The sequence below is a fragment of the Podarcis filfolensis genome, assembly GCF_964270895.1.
Source record: "Podarcis filfolensis genome assembly, chromosome: 5".
Classification (NCBI taxonomy): Eukaryota; Metazoa; Chordata; class Lepidosauria; order Squamata; family Lacertidae; genus Podarcis; species Podarcis filfolensis.
In genome coordinates this window covers 38,808,738-38,832,307 of record NC_139608.1, presented here as the reverse complement: position 1 = coordinate 38,832,307, position 23,570 = coordinate 38,808,738, and the positions used below count along the sequence as shown (strand labels likewise).

Sequence of the window (23,570 nt, the reverse complement as noted above, 5' to 3'; positions counted from 1 at the left end):
TAATTGCTTTGAATTATTTTTAGACAAATATTTATTCAGGAGCATCTCACTATGCAGTAACTTCAAAATCCAAGCCCAATGCTAAGCCAACTTAATAGTACAGTGGTACCTCTAGTTATGAACTTAATTCATTCCGGAGGTCCGTTCTTAACCTGAAACAGTTCTTAACTAGAGGCGTGCTTTCGCTAATGGGGCCACTTGCTGCCGCTGTGCCGCCAGCACACGATTTCCGTTCTCATACTGGGGCAAAGTTCTCAACTCAAGGTAACTCTTCCAGGTTAGTGGAGTTTGTAACCTGAAGTGTTTGTAACCTGAGGCATTTGTAACTCGAGGTACCACTGTATGCAAAAGCAAATGCATCCCCAGTTGTAGTCTAGTGTCTACTTACTGTTGTGTGAGACCAATAGGAATAGTCGAAGCTGAAACTTTTTGGTGTCTCCTTGGGCTGCTTTGGGTTAATGATAGCTAAGAAGAAACAGAAAGGGAGAAACCATGATATGATATGAACCCTCAGCAACCAGCATTTCTACATTTCAATAGAAGAATTGTTGCTTTGAGGCATCCAGGTCCCTAAAGCCATTCAATCCACTGATTTGGAGCACACGTTCCACTAGCACTCACTATCAGGCAGCTGGTGCTCCACATGCTCCCACAGATGGATCCCCCAATAGGCCAGGCTACATCAGACAGAGTCCTGCCCCTCTTGAAACATGTGAACTAGTCAGCTACACGCTGCAGGGCAGTGCCTTCAAGTACTAACTAGGCTTAAGAAATAGCTAGAGAAATACTCAAGCATAAAACTAGAGTCTCTTCTATCCTTGTACACCTAATATATTTGAGGAAGGGCCATAGCTCAGTGGGAGAGCACATATTTTGCATGCAAAGGATCACAGCAGCCGCTGTGAGCTGCCCAAGAGAGGGGGCCGGCGGCAGCAGCCGTGGAGAGGCCATGGAGAGGCAATGGAAGCTCTCTCGTGGCTGCTGCCATACTCGTCTCTGAGCTCAGTGGGGGAAGCAATGGCGGGGGAAATATGGGCATTCCAGGATCAAATCAGAAGCTGGGATGAAGCATATAGTCCCCACAACACAGAGACATACATTCAACTATTATGTTCTTAAATTCTTCCATCCAGCGATATCCTCCCACAGAAGGCAGATATGTTGACTGCTGGGCCATTAAAGCCATCTACAGCTGCTATGAGTTCTTGGATGATTTCTAATTACCAGTTTGGTTTAGAAATGTAAATCATGACGCAGCCAATGCAGGTGGCTCTTCACATCCAAAGAGACCTTAGCATGATGTGATGCCACACTGCGGGGACACGCACATGAATGACATAACTACAGAAATAAGGCTGACTTCCTGGGTCTTTAGGCTGCCCATTCAATGGGAAAGACCTATGGAACCAGTTCCATCCATTTGCCCTTCTTTTTATCCCCCCCCTCCTCTCTCTCTCTCACACACACACACTCCTGATGTGGGATCAGATCACATGCATAAGCTCCCACTGCATAATATCCACAGCTCGATATAGTGTATTTATTTAGATTTTTTTAATGTGGTGTTTTTCCAATGCATAAAACAGCTTACATAAAAATACAAGAAAACTTGCTTAAAACAACAATGCAAATTGGAGGGGGTGGGGACAATGATTTCATCCACTGAACATGATCATAAACAGCCTACAAATGAGTCAGCAGCCAAATGCTACTCAGCATAGTTGGGTTTCATGTCCCTTGGGGAATGCAGATAGGGAAGGAAACAGCTCCTGACCTTGCAAGGGGGGCTATTTTTATTTAAATGGTTTCAGCAGAAGTTTCAAGAGCAGTTTACAAAAGCACGATAAAATACAAAGAAAGCATGAACAGCATACTTTAAAAATCATTAATACATTAGAATGCACATAAAAGCCTAGGGAAACAAATAAGGTTATTCCGCAACCTTGAGGCATTATCTTTTTGATTAGAAGCTTGTGGGTAGGAACATTGCAGGTCCCAGCCCAGCACACAAGCGCCTGCATGCCAGCTGGGGGAGGGATGCATAACGTGACGTGTAACGTGACGCATCATGTGATGTGCCCCCGCAATGTGGGGGGCAAGTCAGCCTTTGGTAGGAACTCTGTATATTGTTTTCTACAGCTGTTCAATGTAGGCACTACATCATGTTATTGTTGTTGTTGTTGCATGTGCATTAGACTTTCAGTTTCAGTGTGCTGCTTCCTATCATACATAGGAAGGAGTGTTTGTACATCCATCTGCAGTAACAGTATGCCTCCATTTACAGCAACCAAGTGCTTCTCTTTGCTGGTATGCTATGCAGCAACAAAACAGGCCTAAAACATTCAATGCAGTGCTGGCCTGAGTAGAGAGACATGGAATGAGTGTATAGCAGAGCTTTGCCTTTGTAGCAAGCAGTGCTCTTAAGACCACAGAAGGGTCATTAACCATGAGTCTTGATGTAAGGGACTCAGAGGTAACTGATAAGCATAGCTGACAGCAAACATGGGAAGGTCAGTGGTTATGTGCACCAATTACTAGAGCTAGCTGCAGACACAGCTATGACGAGTCTCCCACACGTCAGAAACAGCAAGTGGCAGAGTGTCCTTAATGTGAGCCACTCACCCTTATTATTCAGCCAGAAAGCTATCATGACTCATATGTACAGCAACTAGCTAACCAGCCATCTAACACTTCCTTATGGACTATAGAGGGATGGCCCTTGAGTCAGAGAAGGCATGAGAGATGTCTGTCCCTCCCCAGCAACAATTCATTCCACTTTCTCCCAGAACTGTCTGCATTTTAGGGTGCATAGAACTCAATGAGACTAGCTTCTAAGCAGGAACACATAAGATTGCACTCTTGATTTATTATTATTATTATTATTATTATTATTTTTATTGGGTTGCATCCAGTGCTGTCATTCCACTTGCTCAATGCAACTTCCCCATTCTCTCCTCTGCCCTGCAACTCACTGTGCATCCTCAGATTCTGCTCTAGAGGGTTGGGGATCCCTCAAAACTAGATTTGGCGGGATCTTGGGCAGAGGAGAGCAACAGGGAAGTCCCACTGTGCACAGTGTTGGATACAACCCTAATTTTTAGTTGAGTTTTGTTATTAATCAATGAAACAAAAACAAACTACTATAACCTCTGAATAGAAAATGAGAGGAGTGGGTAAGCATTCCTAGGTTGTGTTCATTTTCAGTTCACCGGGGTGTCATAAAATGCTTTTACATTCAGCTAGGGATAGAATTCAGTACAGGTTTGGCATCAGTTGGTGGGGTGGGGGTGAGGTGGCATTGCTCACCCAGCTTGCCAACATGGAGGCTGCTGCTGGTAAACATGAGGGAGAGGGATTAGGTGGAGGCAGAGGAGCCAGCTCCTGGAAGCCAAGGTCACTTCGGCCCCGCCAATAAAATATTTGAAGGGGCCACCCCTCCCAAGTTGCTGGGCATTGCCATTCAAATGGTGTGTATGTGCCACATCTTGTGATACAGGGCAGGGCCTACCTCCCCCCCCCCCATTTTATTCAAGTTGGCACCTCTGGGTGGAAGGGAGTTTGGTGTGGTGCGGGCACAGTGGTGGAGCCAATCCAATGCTCCTGCCCCTACGCCTGTACCATGCCAGCTTCCTTGACATCTTGCCCATCGCCTTCTCAGATCTCTGCTTTGGGATGCCATGTGAACAAGGGCTTCCCCTACCCTGCTCAGCCCCACCAACTGCTGCTGCTTCCTGTATAGTTCAGTAAGTATAATACTGAACTCTTAGACACATGTATAATTTATATATATTCTGGAGTCCTTACCATCCATTTTATTCTGAATTTTAAAAATACATACATGTGTGGAAATACAGGCAACCACCCCACCCCCATTTATGCAGAGGTTATGTTCCAAGACAACATGCATTTAAGTGAAATTGCGTGTGTGTATTTGAAACACCACTGAAAACGCCTGAAAACACCCTGTGCCACCACCACCCCACCCCTTTTTGATGTTTTTGTGATGTTTGGGGTCACTCCCAAGTTCGAAGTGATGCGTGTGTTGGGGGTCACACACATATTGAACATTTGTAAATGAGGGGTTACCTGTACTATAGTTCTGAATCCATACATTTCTAAATTCTTAAAGACTTGCTATTTTCCATAAATAGAAAAAACAACAACATGCTCTTCTTCTCTCTCTCTTTTTTTAAAATGCAGTGCTTAAAAAGAAACCTTATTGAGATTGACTTTCGGCAAAGGATACAAACTTCTAAAGAGAGCGATAATTGCTTTTCACCCTCCCACGTTGCAGAGCTGTCATACAAATGTTTCACCACTCAGTACCAAACTCAGTATGGGATGGGTTGAGAATTTATGCCAAATTATCGTTATAACACTTCAACCCTGCAAACTGTCCCATGAACCAGAAGGGGTATCCTGTCCATTGCGGGCAATTTTGAAGTGACCACACTTTCAATTTTTAGGACACCGCTTCTGCTGCCAAGGAGGCGGCATTCCAGCATGCAGTGTTGCCATTTGTCTTCCTTGCTCCTGGGTGGAGAAGCCAAGAGAGCAGCAACTCTTGGAAGAGTGCCCTGACGCCCACCTTATTTGGTGAGAGCCAGGGAGCAGCAGAAGAAGTGAGGTGCAGTGGTTGGAGCCAGGAGGCAGTGATTCCCATTTTGCCTCAGGTGGCGAAATGGGATGGGTAATTGTGGCCAAGCTATCTAAATTCAAGTAAGGTCACAGCTGGCATAAAAGTTAAAGCTGATAAAAGGCACTTGAAGCCACAGAGAGGCTACCTAAGTCTTTAATTAATGATGGTGCAGGATAAATAAGCAGTTCCAGACTGCAAACTTGATGCTTTAGGGAGAGTCCAACCACATCTAGAACAGACTGGGCATTGTTCGGTTGATAAACCAAAAGTACCTCCATCTTGTCTGGATTGACATAAGTTTATTCATCTTCATCCAGTTTCTTGCTGCACCCAAGTACTGGTTCAGAACAGCCATTTAGTAAAGTGGTATGGAAAAGAAATAAAGATTCAATCCAGATAGACTGCATTGTAGCTTCCATAGCCACACTTCTACAGTACATTGTCAGGCACTAGAGAGACAGAGCTCATTTTTTTTGGTTTTGTTTTGTTGCCGTTGATGAATGGAGCATCAAGCAAAGTGCTTAGGTCGTAGGAACAATCACAGCTTATAGTGGCAGAACATATGGTTCCATGTTCAATCCATGGGAAATCTCCAATCAAACTGACTTCGATAACAGAACTGGAAAAGCAAAATAGGAATGGGTTTGGTACAAGGAAACCATTTCATTATAGGAGTCTGGATCAACTGGACTATACTTCTGATGACCCTTCCAGACTTTTGATTCTAACCAAGCCAAAGAACAAGGATTTCACTTCAGTGTCATTTAAAATCCAAGTGCAACAAACATATACTTTTGAATTCTGTACCACACTTCTCCTCTGATGTGGAGAATGTTACCATGGCAATCCAAGAACTGAGACTGGCTTGCTCTGTCACTGTTCCTTAATTGTTTATTGCATTTTAAAATAAGAGACAGCAAACAGAGGCACAAACACAGAATAATGGCAAACCTTAAAATAGCAAATCTATACGTTTAGGCGTCATTCAAATGACCTTTCAGAAGAAGAAGATGGTGCTAAGTGAAGAATTAGCAGGCAGCTGATGTGCCATGCAAATAAAAGAGGCTCAACTCTCCCAAGAGGAGGTTCTTTTATTGCAGAAGGGAATCAAAAAAAGTAAGTGACGCAGAGGAAGGCATGGAAGGGTGGCAACAAATTACAGCAAAAGATGGAAAAGACTGGGATTGTGTATACATTAGTGGTTAAAAATGCAGCAACATTCTTTTCCTCCACTGTGTGCTGAGATGCATCACATGTTGCTGTACACACCACACAGTGATAAAATATGGCACACAAAATATATAGGGAGAACAAAAGACTGCATCAAGGATATGCGGTGTTTGATGTAGAGAATTCAATGGAATTGTGACAAGAGGAAATGTTGCAGCAAGAATCAAAATAAATAAGGTGGGTATCTAGCAGCAACCTTAGCCATGGTGTATGCTATTTGCTTACACACTGATCTTGTGTGTATTGCTTTCATAATAAAAATACATACATACATACATACATACATACATACATACATACCTGGGCCAGTTAAGCTAACATGTATTTCCTATGAAGGAACAATGCATGAGATTTTCTAAAAGCTCCCAGGTGCACCATATTTAAATGCTTGAATCTATTCTAATGAGTCACTTAATTCTTTGCACATCTGCCCTGCAGGAAGTGGTCTTCTCACCCATGCAGTGGTGCTAGCAAATTAACTGTACCTATAACAGTATGTTATTTGTACAGTAGTCCAGAGGGAATGAACCCCACACAACTATTTTCTGATGTCTTTATTCATCCTGGATCCTAAATTAATGATAAGCCTTCCTGCAAAGAGTGGTAGTTGCTAGGGAGACTGCCTAGGGATATAAAGTTGGTAGGTGTAGCCATCAAAAGCAAAGGCAGTGCAAACCATGGAATAAGTGAACAACATGCAAATCAATGCAGAAATAAACACAGAGCAAGCAGGGTGATGCCTTTACAAGGATCAAATGACTCTCAAAATGCCATAAGTGGGCTGTTCAGTTAAAACTCCTTCCGGCCTTGAAAAACAAAATTCATGACTTTACTTTTTTTCTGACCTGTTTTTTGCTTAAGTGTTCAACATTCAGTATTATGGGCAGTTATTCACCTACACTTTTAACAGCACAATTCTATACATGTCTGCCCAACTGAGATAACCACAAGGAAAGTGGATATAGGATTGCAGCCTAAACATATTTTTTAACACTTATCTCAGTATTTTTTTACAACACTTCTGTTAGGCAGAGGAAGCTAAGAAGCAGAGACGCACCTGAGGTCATTGATTAGCGTCATCCCAGGTAGGGAAAGCAAAGCATAACAAAATTAATCATCTTACATTTTTATGCGGGATTATTATTTGAATGCAAATATTAAAATATATTCACTTTATATTTGTTGTAGCACTGAGAACAAGAAGGGGACAAGGACTTCTAGACAGGGAGAGATGGCAACTTTTGAGAATCCTAATAAGATAGACAAGTACAGGGAGAAGAAAGGCTGCAGTAAAAGGCCAATCTGCATCTTCATAACTCTGATGCATAAACTATGCATCATAGTGTGTTCCTTTGTGTCACAGCTGATGCAATTCTCTGTTTTGCACAAATTGGTCCCTTAGTGACAGATTACATTCAACCTTTGCCCCATAAGCCTGCTGAGTACATGGACCCAGAAAAAGGCTTCATTCCCTTTGTAATTCAGAGGGCTGAAAATCATGTCCATACACAGCTAACAATGGGCATTTCATTTTTAAGAGAAAATTTTTAAACCAACAAAGCAGACAACGCCCCATCTCTTCATCAGAGGTTTTACAGCCAATGTCTCAAGACTCATATGTCTTTGTCTGTTGTGGCAGCCTCTTGAGATTCCACCTAGCCCTGCTCTACTTTAAGCAGGTCTATGGCAAATACACAAGCCTTTGCTATTAAATAATGCAGGGAGCTTTGTGAATTTGCTTACACTTTTCTGACTTTGTGCACTGAATTCCATATATGCCAACTGTTTTATTGTGTAATGAATTTTTGCTTGTTCTGAGTCTTTTGTTCTCTTTCATTAATGACCCTCCCCTGCCCTGCCCCCTAAAAATCAAGTGCTGCGGGGAAATATTTACAATTTTACAAGCCTTTATTGTTTTCTATTTTAGCTGAATTTTCTTCCTAAGCTAAAAAAAGCACCAAAACTGTTTAAGCTCTCCCTCTAGAACAGAGGATTACCAGTCTCCCTGGTTGCATTAGTTGCCCTCTGTTGCTCCTTCTCCAACTATACTATATCGTTTTAAAGATAGGGTGAGAGAAACTGAATACTGTGACTGAAAGAACACTACAGCTAGTTCCTTGTTAAAGCCATGCTAAAGGAGGCTTTATTATTATTATTATTATTATTATTATTATTATTATTATTATTATTATTAATCGCCCTTCATCTCAAGATCTCAGGGCGGGTCACAGTTAAAATAAAAGCAATACAATAACCCCCCTCCCACAAACAAATTTAAAAGGCTGTAGAATATTCATCAGCCTTATAAAACAAAAAAATACAAATTAACATACAACACTTAAGTACAATTTAAAACAACTCCACCCTGCTAAATAAACAACACCCAACCAAGTTAAAAGCCCATCCCCATTAAAACCATAATTTTAGCACAAGGGGCCTGGTACTTGGTCTGCACTCTCATTCCACCCTTGAAGCACCTCCCCCAAAGAGATGACCCCCCTTTGGTGTCTCCCCTTCAGGGGCGGCCTCTCTGGGGGCAGGGGTGGCCCCCCAGGACAGGCAGGCTTTATAGAGCTGTTCCAGCAACTGGTGCACACCTAGCTGGGGCAGCAGGTGTTTCAAATGCCTGCCAAGGGCACTGGTCCCTGCCCTGCCCACACAGTTTCATCAAACACCAGCTCTCCATGCTTTTTTTTAAAAACCAAACAAAGAGATGAGTTTCAAAACCTTATTGTGGTGTGGCACGTGGGTTTGCAGTTCAAAGGGGTGAGGAACCAAGAACTCACCAGGGAACGCCCAAACCCATGGGTGGTAAAGTAGCATGTTGAATCTCAGCCTTTTATTTGGATTTCAGCCTCAACTGTGAATGTGAATTATATAATGGAATAATGATCTTCAGTGTCTTGTTTTCAGTGCCTTCCATAATCATTTTCTTTTTAAAAAATATAAACTGGGCATGTGCCCCAGCAAAGCTCAGAAGATAAGAGCTGGTATCTTTCCAAGGATTCATTTGAGCATCTGAATCACTGTACAGCTGAAGTTGAAAGACCACATACACAAAAAGGAGCACATGCACAGGATATTAGTATGAAGAAATCAAGAGAAGATGAACAGGACAAATTCAGAAATAGTCTCTGATTTATAATATTCCCAGAAATACCATTAAGGGTCTCAGCTGTTCTCCACAAAGCAGCCAGCAGTTCTGTTTGATTGAAGCAGTGGGAAACAGTACATTCATACAACAAATCAGCTAATTACCAAAATGTCAGCAATTGCGTGCTTTATGCAGATGGTCTCCAGCAGAGCTTCCCAGAGAGCTATTTCAAGATAGCCCATAAGTCAGGGCTAACAAAGTAAAAGACACACACATCTATATGCCAGTACCAAACAGCATATTTAAGCCGCACAGTATCACTCCCCCTAATAGTGAAGTCAAATGGTGAGTACCAACAGGATTGTAGCAAAAATAGAACTCTTGGAAAACAAAATGGAGTATTAGCATACTTGGGGAAACCTCAAGGTTTGCCAAAATACAATTTATTTTAATGAAGGGCTGAAAAATCTGAAACAAGCCGAAGCATGCTCAGGATTTAGATTCTACGTTATAGAGTGTCTGTTGGAAAAGAAAATGGAAATCAGGGATGAGGAGTGAAATGCCATTTGTGGTGGGAACTACTAACTGGCCTTTTGTTTCTAGAAGAAGAAGAAGAAGAAGAAGAAGAAGAAGAAGAAGAGGAAGAAGAAGAAGAAGAAGAAGAAGAAGAAGAAGAAGAAGAAGAAGAGGAGGAGGAGTTTGGATTTGATATCCCACTTTATCACTACCCGAAGGAGTCTCAAAGCGGCTAACATTCTCCTTTCCCTTCCTCCCCCACAACAAACACTCTGTGAGGTGAGTGGGGCTGAGAGACTTCCGAGAAGTGTGACTAGCCCAAGGTCACCCAGCAGCTGCATGTGGAGGAGCAGGGACGCAAACCCGGTTCCCCAGATTATAAGACTACCGCTCTTAACCACTATACCTCACTGGCTGGAATAACCTGGAATAGCCCTAATAATTAAGACCCATTGTCTCTGGATAGATTGTATAAGATTTGAAAAGGATATCCAGGTGATATTTACTTAAGGGTAAGATATAAAAGAGGGCTATTCATTATTTGTATAAATGTATATATAATAAAAAGGGAAGGCTGTTGTCATACAACAGTTTGCTTTGTCACCAACAGGCAGTGCTGTGAACTACAGCATGATAGCAGCCTTCAGAAAATTGCTGGGGAGGATAAGAAGAGCACTGAGTTGCGAGACAGAGGAGGGCAGCACAGGTGAGCCATGGAAGAACAATTGTAGGGGAAACGGGAGTCGTTTGGAAAGCTCTAAGGGGAGGTTTGGTTATCTCTAAGGAAAAGGGTGGGTTTGGCAAAGTGTATGGGAAGGAGGTTGGTGGGGGTGAGGATAGGTGAGGTTGGCAAGAGGAGTGAAGTGAGCAGGGGCCCAGCCTCTAGTACTTATATTATTTGTGTAGAAAGGGGAAATGCAGCAGGTGCCATTTTCCTCACATTTGTGTGACAAGTGGTGGTTGTCAAATTCTCTGTCTCTCTCTGTCTCTCTCTGTCTCTCTCTCTCTCTCTCTCTCTCTCTCTCACACACACACACACACACACACACACACACACACACTACATCCATGAGGTACAGGGCCCCTGTCTTCCTTTGCATCTGTTCACCCTACTTAGAGGTAGCATCTAGATGTCTTTGGCAGTGTGCTGCTTCTTGGCCTGTGTCCTGTTCCAAACCTCTTTCAAGTCTTGAAGCAAATCCAGCACAGCTCACTAGAAATCAAAAGCTGCTTCCTTCTCTGATTGTTGTTGTAAATGGCACTCTCACAAACCACCCATTGAAATAGAGTGTGTTTTCAGCATCTCTTCAAAAGCTAAATCATTAAACGATGGAGGGGGTACCAGCATGTTTAGTATTAAGCACTTTGGAGAGCTTTAGTGAAGCAGATCCTAAATTAATGTGGATTATTTTGTGATTTCTTTTTTTAAAAATGTAGCCTTATATTGACATTTTTCTCCAAGTGATAGGAAGTGAGACAGCCAAGTGAGCAGAGCCTCATTTTCCCACTTGGCTGTGTGCTCAGCTGTGCCCTTTGTTACTGAGCAGCATCACCCAATATTTCAGATATGAAGCCACTAGGATAGTATCTCATAGAGACGGGCAAACAAGAAAATGTTACAGCTGTTGAAAGACCCTTAGGCATGATCTCTGTAGCAAATCTACACATTCAAGAAAATAACAGGTGGATACAAACTAATGAACAGCTAATATAGAGACCCCTTCTAAAATTGGTGACAAGCCTATCATATATGTGCTCCCACTTTATTAGAATGACATTTTGCAACATGCAGTTATCTGGTAGCTGCAGTCTTTGATGCTGCTACAGTCACATGTTGGTAGAACTCCCTAAATAATGAAATACTAAATGAATGTGGACTGCTTTGAGGATGTTAAAAACCAAATTTGAAAAGTATAGATTAGGGATAAGGATTTTATAACCTCCCTTCCTCCAAAGGAGCCCAGGGCAGCAATAAATAAGAGATAAAACACTCTCTCACTCTCTGTGTACATATTTAAAACACCTAAAAAATAATTCCAATACAGATGCAGACTAAGAAAAGCCTCAGTTTCATAAGTGTTTGGTAGATGCAATAATGGAATACTGATTGGTAGTTTTTGCAAAATATGCTGGGATTTAAGATATGTAAAATGAATCATGGGAAGAGAAGGGAAGTCATTGATATCTTAAGGATGTAAAATGACTATCTGAAATTGTAAAACAGAAAATTTAATAATATATATATATATAGAGAGAGAGAGAGAGAGAGAAGTCTCAGCTTCAAAGCAGCACCCTGTGAAAGGTCAGTGTTTGGCACCCCTGCACCTCTTGCCTTTCGTTTTGCTCAGTTCACTATGTCATAGTTGTGACACCCTGTGGCACCCAGTGCGATGGAACCAGTCGTGCTGCTTTAAATCTGCCTCTGTTTAAAAGTTTTATTGAAAGAGAAATCTATCTTCAGAAATGGCACCTATCTAATATCCAAGGGCAGGGAATTTCAAAGAGCAGGTGCCACAACACTAAAGGCCCAATTCCTACATTGTGTAGAATGGCGATAACTGTAGGAGGCCCTCACCTGGAGCACAGTCATCAATGGAACAAGTCCCATTATTCTTGACCATTGGCCATACTGACGGTAGTGGAACCCAATAACATCTGTTCCCCATCTCCAACATAGAAACAGGGTCAAGAAATTGAAAATACCAAGTGGTTAACAATTTTCCACTTACCAATGTGATGCATATATTCCATGAACCATCAAACCAGGCCAGTGATGTGGAAAAGGACATAATTGTTCTTGTTCTGAATTTCTTTAAAAGTTTATCTACCTGAGTAGTCTATTTGAATTCTTGTATATTTCAGATTGATGGATATTTGTGACATTGGACCATCACATAGCTACGTTTTTCTTATTTGAGAAAAGTACATTTTTAAAGGCTTCTGGCATGCACATTTTAAGACAGATGAACATATACTTTGGAAGTCAAGTATAATTCCCCAAACTACCACACATACCCCAAAATACCACATACTCTGCCCAGATTCATGCTAATACCCTTGTTGCAAACCTGCATACATCTAACTCTGGTTTGTTGTTCTTTTCTTTCCAGTAGCTATAAATGCTGCAATACATGTTTTAAGGAAAGATAGCAGTGGCTGATTTGGTGGGGGCCTGTAAATTAAATGTTCTTTTCACTCTGAGAGTAGAAGCACAATGCACAAAGTATCTGATAAAAATCACAATGTATAACTGGCTTAGCGCTGCACATATTGTGACAAATTTGCTGTCCAGTGACTATGAATGGATGTGCTTTTGCCTTCAAGTAACTATAAATCGGAGTACAGAAATTTTGTTGTTTTTTTAATGTATTTTTTATTAAAGAGTTATTGGTTTACAAAAGTATGTGCAATGTCTCTTTTTTCAAGTTACATTTTCTACATGTCAGTTTCATTTGCTGAGACATTAGTGTTACATTAGGAAGAAAAGGGGGGAAGTGGTGGAAAGGGCCATGATGGGTGGGAGTGGGGTCAGGTGGCTATATTTGTATTTTACTTAATATATGCATGGGGTTTTGTGTCAGCATCATTTGTGCAGGTTCTCTTTGCTATTCGCTTGTGTTTCTTTGTTGTTGAGAGAAGTTGGGGTTGGCCTAGGCCAGGGGTCTGCAACCTGCGGCTCTGGAGCCGCATGTGGCTCTTTTACACCTTTGCCACGGCTCCGGGGCGGATACTAGCGAGGGGAGGAGGCGCATTGTGCGCCCTGACACTCCCCACTGTGGTGGGCGCTGTACTGGCTGTGACGTTGCATGGGGGCGGTGCGTGCGTTAGTCACGCACCGTCCCGACGTCACCTTCCCGCCCGCCCACTACATTGTAAGGGGCATGTACGCTGGTCACTGTTTTGAAGGGGAGTGAAGAACACACACACAAAAAGGTAACTTGTTAATTTAATGTTTATTTCTATGAGGAGGAGTAATTCTGAGGGGTCAAACAAAGAAATAATAAAAAAGTGACAAAAAAGTTATTTTTATAATGACGAGTTTTGCGGCTCCCAGTTTTTTTTTTCTTCGGAAACGGGTCCAAGTGGCTCTTTTTGTCTTAAAGGTTGCAGACCCCTGGCCTAGGCTGTGGTTGCTTGTTTGTGATTGGCTGTGGTGAACTTTGTTTTCATGTGTGATAGGGGTGGGCGGGTGTTTTTGAATCAGGTTAGCCATATTGATTTATATGCTGTTGGTGGATTCTTGTCGTTGTCTTGTTGGGCTGTGTATGTGATAAAGGGGAGCCATGCCAGGGTGAAGGCATCTTCCTCTATTTGTCCCCATGTCAGTTTCAGTTTATTGGTTAATTTTTCTAGTAAGCCTGTTTCCCATACTATTTTGGTACAGGTCTCTTCAGGGTCTGGTTAAGATGTTTCTGGCTGCTGAGAGTAGGTGAGTTATGAGTTCTTTGTGATGTGAGTGGGCATTATTGTCTTGGAAGATGTTTAGTAGGGCCAGTTCTGGGGTGATTTCTAATACTTGCTTAGTTATTTTACATTTGATAGAAACATTTAAGGTGTCTTAGTGGCTACAGATGGTCTCCTAAATGGATAATTCACCTGCAGGATTGGATCTGGCAGACTGTGAGAAAGAGAGGGTGGTATGTAACTAAAAAGTGCACTAACACAAGGATTAGCACTAGTGCAGCAGGATTGTCTCCCCCTCCCCATGCATGCCCTATTCCATCCTCATATTTGCTCCCCAAAACAGATTGGGGGTGGGAGGGGGGAAAGAGGAGGAAATTATTCTGCTGCACAAACTGAACATTCGTCTTAGCACACATTGCATACAACCCTGAGTAATTTTGAAAACACAGAACCAACTCAGGCATGGTGGGACCTTTATTTATATGTCCACCTCATTCACATACAAAGTGGAGTGGTGGTGGAAGATCTTAGTTTCACAATAAAAGGAGTGTGGGTAGAGAAATGCTGAACCAACTCCCACCCCTCACCTAACCTCCCCTTCAGTCCGACACTCCAGCCATTTTTCTCTGCTCAGTTAGAGCCAGAATTGAGAAAAGTAGCTGGAGCAACCAACTGCAAGAATGCTAATGTGCCTCTGGAAGTAAAGCAATGCTCCTTTTTTCCTCTCAGGGAAGGCACAGCATGCACCAGAAAGAGACTGCCCCATGTGTGGCTCTTAAAAGGAAAAAACAAAAACAAAAGATGGACTGGGGGATGAAGGACATTAAGACTGATTCTTGAAGCTGTTTGAAAAGGCTGAATTGTGGTGTCCATTCCAGAAGTAACAGAGAAGAGTGAAGTTGCAGGGACACTGTGGTTGATGAGCTCTAGGGAGGGTGATTGTTCAATAGAAACAAAAGTGTGATGCTGGGAACCAACATTCTGCATCTGGAGCCAAGAGGCAGAGCAACAGGAATGCAAAAGTATTTACACTTTCCTTTTACTAGTTGAACCAGACCATGGAAATAACACTTGGAAGCAGTGCTTTTTTTCTAGAAAAATAGGTGCCGGTACACACCCTGAAGTTGTTACAGTAACAGTCAGATGGACAGGGTATGTATGTATGTATGTATGTATGTATGTATGTATAAATAAATAAATAGTAGTAATAGTAAGTACCACACTTTTTAACAACAACAAAAAGGTGCCGGTACTGCATACCTTTGAGTACCTCCTGGGGAGCACCACTTGGAAGAAACTGTGGCTGTGAAGTATCCCACTTATTTGATGGATTTAAAGGGGCAGAACTAACTTCTGGATTGTTGTGACCTAGTCGCTCTATCCACAGTATCAAAAGAAAATACTTGTGGTCTGTGCTAGTGTGAGCCAACAACAATATTGGTCGGCTCCTTTTCCTGCTCACTGTGAAGAACATCTAGAATTCTGCTCACTACAGCAGTTGGGGAAGTTGGTAGGTGGAAAGACCAAAGGAGGAGCTCAGATAGGGGGAGAAATCACAGTTGCCACATGTGCAGCTCAATCAGAAGTTTTTAAAAAGGCAGAGCAAATATCTGGATTGTCATGAGACAACCAAAACTGAATGTTCAGAGACGTGAAATGGACTCTGCATGTAAACAAATACAACAACAGTACAAAAGGAATTTGTGGTGGGTTTGCATAAAGAAAGCAAGGGTTCCTTCTGCTGGGACAGGAACCTTGTGGTGTCATTCTGGAAGACGTTGCCTGCAAGACTTAGGTATTCCACAAAATACATGAAGATCCCCAAGTGGAGTCTACTTGAAACTCACCAACATGGGACAACAGTTTCTTCCATTTCCAGTAGGATTATTTTGAGTGCCATAGACCTTTCTCTATTATGGCCCATACTCAGTTACATCTCAGCTTAAAAACTTTGTAAATAACGCTTTAGGGGACAGGGCAGCTCAAGTGCCCACTTGCCTATAGATGTGCACTCTTCACCACTTCTATGCATGTCCACTTTATGCTCAAATTAAGCCATCAGTACACCAAGCCCCAACTCTTCAATGACATTTTCTGTCCCCATCCATGTTTCTTTATTTGCCTTCCTCAATAAAAAAATAAGAGGATTGAGCAATGTGTGACATTAAATCTGTTGTTTGTAAATATGTCAATGTTTGTTTGTTTAAAGTAGAACTGAAGTAGTGTCTGGGTGAAGAATCACAGCGCATGGGGATGGTTAACCTTTCTCCCACCCACAGGGAAGGGAAAGTTAGCCCTTCCATTCCCTGGCATGTTCCTGGAAAAAAACTGTCTCACCTCTGTGCTGAAAACAGCAAAGGGGAAAAATCTCTCATTGATTCCAATTAAGTGTAAGGTAAAGGTCCAGTTGTGGCTGACTCTGGGGTTGCAGCGCTCATCTCGTTTTATTGGCCGAGGGAGCTGGCGTACAGCTTCCGGGTCATGTGGCCAACATGACGAAGCTGCTTCTGGCGAACCAGAGCAGCGCACGAAAACGCCATTTACCTTCCCACCGGAGCGGTAATATAATAATAACAATTTATTATTTATACCCCACCCATCTAGCTGAGTTTCCCCAGCCACCTATTTATCTACTTGCACTTTGATGTGCTTTTGAACTGCTAGGTTGACAGGAGCAGGGACCGAGCAACGGGAGCTCACCCCATTGTGGGGATTCGAACCACCGACCTTCTGATTGGCAAGCCCTAGGCTCTGTGGTTTAACCCACAGTGCCACCTGCGTCCCCCCAATTAAGTGTAGTTTGTTTCTTATCCCTATTTGTAGCATGGGGATATTTTTTTTCCAGGGTCCTGGTGGTGGAGGAAAATATTAATCCTCTCCCCTCAGCATGCTGTTGCCCTAATCTTGATCAGACTTCCTGCACTTGTTTTGTTTTGTTTTGTTTTGTTTTTGTCCTGGCACTTTCCCTTGGAAAACCCTCGTTTTCCCACTGAATTGGAGCAAATGGCAATCTGCAGAAAATCTGATTGTCATTTGCTCTGATTCAGTGGTTAAATATGGCTTTTCCCAGGGAAAGCACCGTGGGGTGGGAGTGGAATATTCTTGTAGCTTTAAAGCGTTGACCTGTGCCTCAAAATATGACACAAAAGAAATCTGGGTGAGCCCTTGGTGTATGTATGTATGTATGTATGGGTGTGTGGGTGTGTACACACACACACACACACCTTGAGGCATTTGACATCAAGTGTTGTTAGGCCTGAAGCAAACAGAACTGCTGAGCTGTTTGGAGTCCTTCAATTCAGTGAGACTCAAAAAGGCAAAAAAGGAAAAAGAACCAGCATTCATGTCCAGCTGAGGGGATTAGCTACTCATTTTGCTGCTTTGGTCTTCAATCGCTGCTTTTGTCTTCTGGGCAATAGAAACCTCACTGTCAGCAGGTCTCTGGGTCATTGGCTCTGGGGTCACTGTAGGCTTCTATTAGCATGGAAACACCAACAGCAGCAGCACTGTTCAGAAAATAAGATATGCCCTTAAGAGGCTCATTGGGAGGGCAAGAGCCTCGCATCTCCCCGGTTCCTTCCTACTTGCTGTTTTATATTTGAATGTCTGTAAGAGCAGAACAGCGCATCACAAATGAAACACAGGGCTCCTATTTCTCATGTTTTCCTCATAAGGCAAACGCAAGTGTAAGGGGGCACCTCTGGGGAGAACTGGAAAGGGATCAAAGTCTTAGTCAAGGTCATTGCTAGGCACTTAAAATACTCAGGGTGCAGGCCCATGACACAAATCTACATATACTTTATATGTAAAGATGCACATTTTCAACCAGCTTTCAGGGAGAATTAATTAAGGGAACGTTAATTAAGGTGGTGGGTGAAGTCTCACTGGTACTGTGTATTGCAGTGTGCCCAGCTGCCCTGCTAACAAAGCTTTTTTTTTTTTAATCAAAAAAGTTTTTAGAAGTAAAAAAGGGCAAGAGTTGCTGGCCTTGTAGAAGAAGACCCACCACTCAGATCCCATGGGTAACACCTTCCAAACAATGCCTTTCCACCACCAAGCCACTTTTGCGGGCTGTTTGGTTCCAGATCTACATTTGTAAGATAAATTCAACTCCAGAACCATGGTGAAGATAAACCGATTTAGGCTGCAATCCTAACCTCACTTACCTCAGGCAAAACCCCATTGGATTCAATAGACAGAAGTAGTTATGTGTATGTGCGAAATAGCTGGTGGGGGTGGGGGGGAAGTCTTCTCCAGGTCCTTCACTTTCTACAAGTGTTGATCCCCAGCCCTCTCCCCTTTAATTCCCATGTAGGCAGCTCATGCAACTTAGCAATCCCTCTAGGAGTACAAAGGAAATGTTTTCCCCTTGGCAGCTTCTAGAATTCTATGGAGGGAACATATGGGCTAGAGCCATGGTAAAGACTCAAAACATTAGACTGTCCCATGAACCATGACCCTGAAATAAACCCCACCCCAGCTGCTTTTTCAGAAATAAATATTAATTTGGGAGTTATGACTACAGCATTTATGCAGTCAAGAGTAATTTTTTAAAAAGTATTTTTATCTACAAAGAATTGGTATCACCCTATCAGGCCATTTCAGAAAAGATTGTTTCTATCTATCAATTGTTTCTATCTACTGGTTGGTGCATTGCTGAGCTGGTTGTCTTTTTTCAATACGTTGCTGGCCTACAATTCAGATGCTCACATAGCAATATCAGATATTATGAGGGAAAGCAAATCCTCGGGGTAGAACTTGTCTGAAGCCTTCATAAGCAAAATTCTCTCCCGCCCCCCAAAGTGTACTCCCAGGTAAGTGGAGTTAGAAATGCAACCTAAGTGTTTCTATGTTCTGTAATGCAATCGTAAAACCTCAGCGACTAGCAAGTACAATTGCATTATCTCTTCCACATTCTTTCCTGGATTATTGATCAGAAATGATAGAAGTAATGTGAGAGACACTCAAACCCACTCTGAAGTGTCTTGCAGAAAAATATGCAATGATTACTCACTTGTGGTGTTTCCTGTCATCTGTATGATACATTTGGAGTCCTTGCCCATTTCTCGGGAGTTGAAAGGACGCACCCGCACTGCCACCTTTACAGAAGCTCCTGCCATCCTGATGGTTTGAAGGTTTTACTCCTCTTGCTAGGATTGTACTCCTGAAAATGCCCTGAAGAAACAAGAAAGAGATGTTAGGAATGGCAACCTGGCCGATGAATTCTGCACCAGCTAAGGTTTTGAAATCGTCTTCAGAGGCAGCCCCACGCATTGCAGTAATCTAACCTAGAGAGTGCCAGAGCATAGACAACAGAAGTTAGGCTATCCTGGTCCAGATAAGGGCAAAGGTGATGGAAGTCTCTCCGCATCACCAAAGCCACCTGAGCATCAAATGACAGCAGTAGATCAAGAAGTACCCCAAGGTGAATATCCAAACCTTCAGAAGGAGTGTAACCCCATGAAAAGCAGGCCACCTCCCATACATCTGGACTAGGAAACTGCCCACTAACAGTGCCTCAGTCTTATCTGGACTGAGCTTCAGTTTGTTGGCTCTCATTCAGTCCATTACTGACATAAGATAACAGTTCAGCACATCTGCAGATGTTAAGGAGTGATTTGTCATCAATATATAGCTGACAATGTATTCCAAAGCTCCAGATGTCCCTACTTGCATGTAGATGTTAAATAGCATGGGGGGGGATGAACTCTAAGGAACCTCACATGGAATGCTCCACAGAGCTGTAGAACCATGAGCGGAGGAAGAGGAGTGAGGGGAGGAGCCCCCCGTCCCCGGCAGCGCGATCCTGGTGGGGTGCCATGGCGGCTGTCCCCCGCCCTCACTGGGTGCCACACCACTGCCGGCGGCACGCCACACCCCCAGGATGCGTGCCAGCCCCGCCCCCACCTGCTCTCTGCACCCCCAGTGCTGGAGCATGAAGTTCCGCCACTGAGTAGGACAGGAACCACCACAAAGCAGTGCCACCCACTCCTAACTAGGACAGCCCTCCAGAAGGATACCATGGTTGATGGTATGAAAAGCTGCTGGGAGGTCAAGGAGAATTAACAAGGACACATTTCCCCTGTCTCTCTCCCAAGAGAGGTCATCATACAGGGTGACGAAAGAAGTTTCTGTGCCAAAACTGGGCCTAAACCCCAATTGCTTTCTTGGTTGTCGGAAGATCTTAACTGTGATATGCTCTTAACTCTTAGTTTGGCCTTTGGTCCTGCACCCTGATTGCCCTTGGCTCCTGGCTCCTAGCTCCTGACTCTCTCCAGGCTGTTGCCTGTATCCTGGCCCAGTCTTAAGTCCTGATCAAACTGGACCATCACTGTGGATTAATGCCATTTTTTCGGCATGGAAAATTTTGTAGGTTCTTATTTTTCGTAGGATTCATTGCCTTCTAAATTTGACAGGGTTTATCCCTGTTGGGTGCATGAGAGCTGATAAGAACCCTGCCCCAAGGAGACTGATGCATATTTGAAATATAGCTAATAATTTTTGTCAACTGGAGAAGCAAAAGGCCCATCAGAAAGCACTGGTTAATCCTGGTGGATCAAATTAATTTAGCAAGGCTTACTTAAACAAGATTTTCCTTAATCTGTGGCACTATCTACTTTGCCACATGACCTTCCTTTTTCTGGAGAGAACCCGACCACCTGACAGCTGGCCATCTCCTTGCCTAAAATTCAAAAGGATTATTGACAAAGAAGGCAGCAGCTTTTGCTCTGCTTTCAGACAATGCAAGTAAAGAGACAGATAGTGCCCCCTGCCATGTATTTGTTTTATGGTAAGTTTTGAGAAAGACAGGCTGTGTGGGAATAACTGTCACATCACAAGACATCAGAACTAGTTCCCATGAGATGATGCCCTAGTAAAGTTGTACAGTATATGCAGGCCTGGATCTTTGACTTGATTTCTCCTCAAACTCATTGGTTACCCCCCAGCTTAAGGTGATGCCATTGTATTCCACAGTGAACAGAGGCTGCTCAAAGGGAAGGAGGACATTTTGGAAAATTCAAAACCAGTTTGAGTGGGATCTCCCCTCATGTTTTCTGCTTCTACTCTCCATAATTGGTATAAAATCACATCAGCCAGGCTTCACTATACATCTGAGTAAGAGAGCTAAGCCTCCCGGACCCACCCTAGTTTATTTTCAGTATAAATAATTCAGTGAGCTAAGTGCAGTGCTCAGTTCAGCACAGTCACAGCCCTCAGCTACATCTAGGATTCTCTCCTTACTGGCGGAAGATACAAAGCACCAGAGAAACCACAGCGGAATTGAGAGGGAATGTCAGATGAAAACCCCCACCCCCGGCTGCCCTTTTTAGTGCTTTTCTTCAGTGTGATCTGCCAACTGGAATATTTGCTCTGCAACAAACTCAATAGCTGCTCCAGATTTGCATAACTATTGTATTTCATTTCATTTTAGTCATTTTAATATTTGTTAAGAGAAACAATCTTTCCTTTTTAAAGGGGTATGTTGTGATTTGTCAGGGAAATTCAGCATTCTAAGTTTCCTCATGTTATAGTTTATACATATATGTCCAAGTTAATTTCTATTTCTGTAATCTTGTTTTACATTTATATTCTTAAAAGCCTTGTTCTGCAATGGTCCAATGGCTAGATAAAAATAACTGAATCTGATCAGAATAGCTGCTGCTCTGTTCTATATAGTCACAGCCCTGCGATGTATAAACATCTACAATCGCTCACTTTTTATGAGGCATCCACACAACACCATCATTTATCCATTCTCATCTTGTATTTTCCTTGTGGTTCTTCCTTCTTTTCTCAGACCATGGAAACGTCACTTCCAGACAACCCCTTTATTGAGCATTGGTCTTGATATGTTTGTGTAGAGGTTATACAATTTCCCAATAGTTGATTGCTATCCTTCAATTTCTAGTGCATTTTCCCATCACTTTCCTTACTGCAAAAAGCAAATTTATTGTACCAGAGCACTTTAATTCTGCAAACCAGGATTTGCTGGTATGCCATTGAATTCCTTCCATAAAATAGTGACATTCTGGAAGTGACCAAAGCGTGGCTCCACACACACACACACACACACACACACACACACAAAATCACTCCACATACAATCAATGCTATTACCCCCGTTGGTTAAATTGGCCCTACTGCTAAAACATTGAATATTTCAACTCAAAGGGACAATATTTTCATTATATTCACATGGGAGCACATTTTTCCTTCCTGTACTAATAAAACGGCTTTCTGCTACTACAGCTTAGGCTGTATGTGAAAAAATGAGTGCTGGAGCCACACACAGAATGCAGTTATTAAGTGATAGCCTCAAAACTGCCCCATCTAAACATCACACAATATTAAAAGGATTGTCAGCAGTGTGCATGTCTGAAATTGTGAGAACTGGACGGAAATTAGTTTTTGCAGATGCAAGTCACCAAGCAGATATTAAAGATGAAGATAAGCAGTCAGTATCTGCCTTAGTTGTTTGTCTGTTCATTGCTCATTTCTGCTCATACCCAAGAGCTGTCTGAATGTCAGGAGCTGTGGAAATGGGCATATTGAATGAGAAGACTTAGATATTGTGGTGGGAAAACACGTTTTCTAACCCCATATTTCCTTCCTAATGCTTGGCTAGGTGGGGTGGCAGGGATGGAGATTTACAGGGGAGAACTGGCAGGTGAACCAGAGCGCTCGACCTTTCTCTTGAACACTCAGTGGTTTTGTTCAGTCCACATTTTTAAGCAAACTGACCAGAATATCACTTCCCAAACTAATTCATGGATCAGAACAGTTATCCTTTGGCTTTAGCACTCCTCCACATTATGTAATATTATTTGGCTCAAGAAATGCACCACAACATTTATAGAAAAATGCATATTTTAGCCAAAATATATTTAAAACAATGAAAATATTTATGTGGTTTTTAAAGTAATCATTGCAGATTGATGTAGAAATGGAACAAAATGGAAATCATGAATGAACGTATGTGAAATAGATCAGAAATGGATTCCATCTCTACTCCTGCAAATGTCGCCCCCCTGGCACGCCATTTAAGAGCCCAACTGGGGTGGGCTGGAGTTACCATAGGGCAGGGAAAAGACACCCCTCCCTCCTACCTGCCAGTTCTTCCCTGCAAGTTGTCCAATCCCTGTGTTTGCATTACAGTGGTACCTCGGGTTACATACGCTCCAGGTTACATACCCCGCTAACCCAGAAATAGTACTTCGGGTTAAGAACTTTGCTTCAGGATGAGAACAGAAATCATGCTCCGGCAGCGCTGCAGCAGTGGGAGACCCCATTAGCTAAAGTGGTGCTCCAGGTTAAAAACAGTTTCAGGTTAAGAACGGACCTCCGGAACGAATTAAGTACTTAACCCGAGGTACCACTGTACTGTAACAAATGCATATTTGCTCACATAATGCATAGCTCTACCTGAAAAGACAGTTTGCTGCACTGCTGATTGTATGATTTGTGCTACACCAGAAATGCATGAGCTGAAGGAGTAAAGGAAGAAAGAGATGCAAAACTGCACACAATGTTCCTGGAGAGTACATCAACTGAACTGTGTTTTCTGCTAGGCTCACTAATCTCTTAGTGTGCCAAAATGGACAAGCAGAGACACCATAGTCCCCAGATGGCTTGTGGCTATTAGAGTGCTTACTTTAACAGCCAGAAAACACCCCCATCTGTAAATGT

At 42.7% G+C, this 23,570-nt stretch overlaps 1 protein-coding gene across 20 annotated transcripts in view; it reads right to left on the bottom strand.

Annotated features, from left to right (window-relative positions):
* Window positions 1–23,570, bottom strand: part of KIF1A (kinesin family member 1A) — a 119,355-nt gene that overhangs the window by 85,658 nt on the left and 10,127 nt on the right. For all 20 annotated transcript variants that reach the window (XM_083616195.1, XM_083616208.1, XM_083616206.1 and 17 more), the window contains exons 2-3: window positions 18,898–19,058; window positions 389–465 (exon numbers count right to left, since the gene is read on the bottom strand). In XM_083616195.1, coding sequence (XP_083472321.1) covers window positions 389–465; window positions 18,898–19,003 — 183 coding nt within the window. In that variant the 5' untranslated portion in view covers window positions 19,004–19,058. The remainder of the gene's footprint in view (window positions 1–388; window positions 466–18,897; window positions 19,059–23,570) is intronic.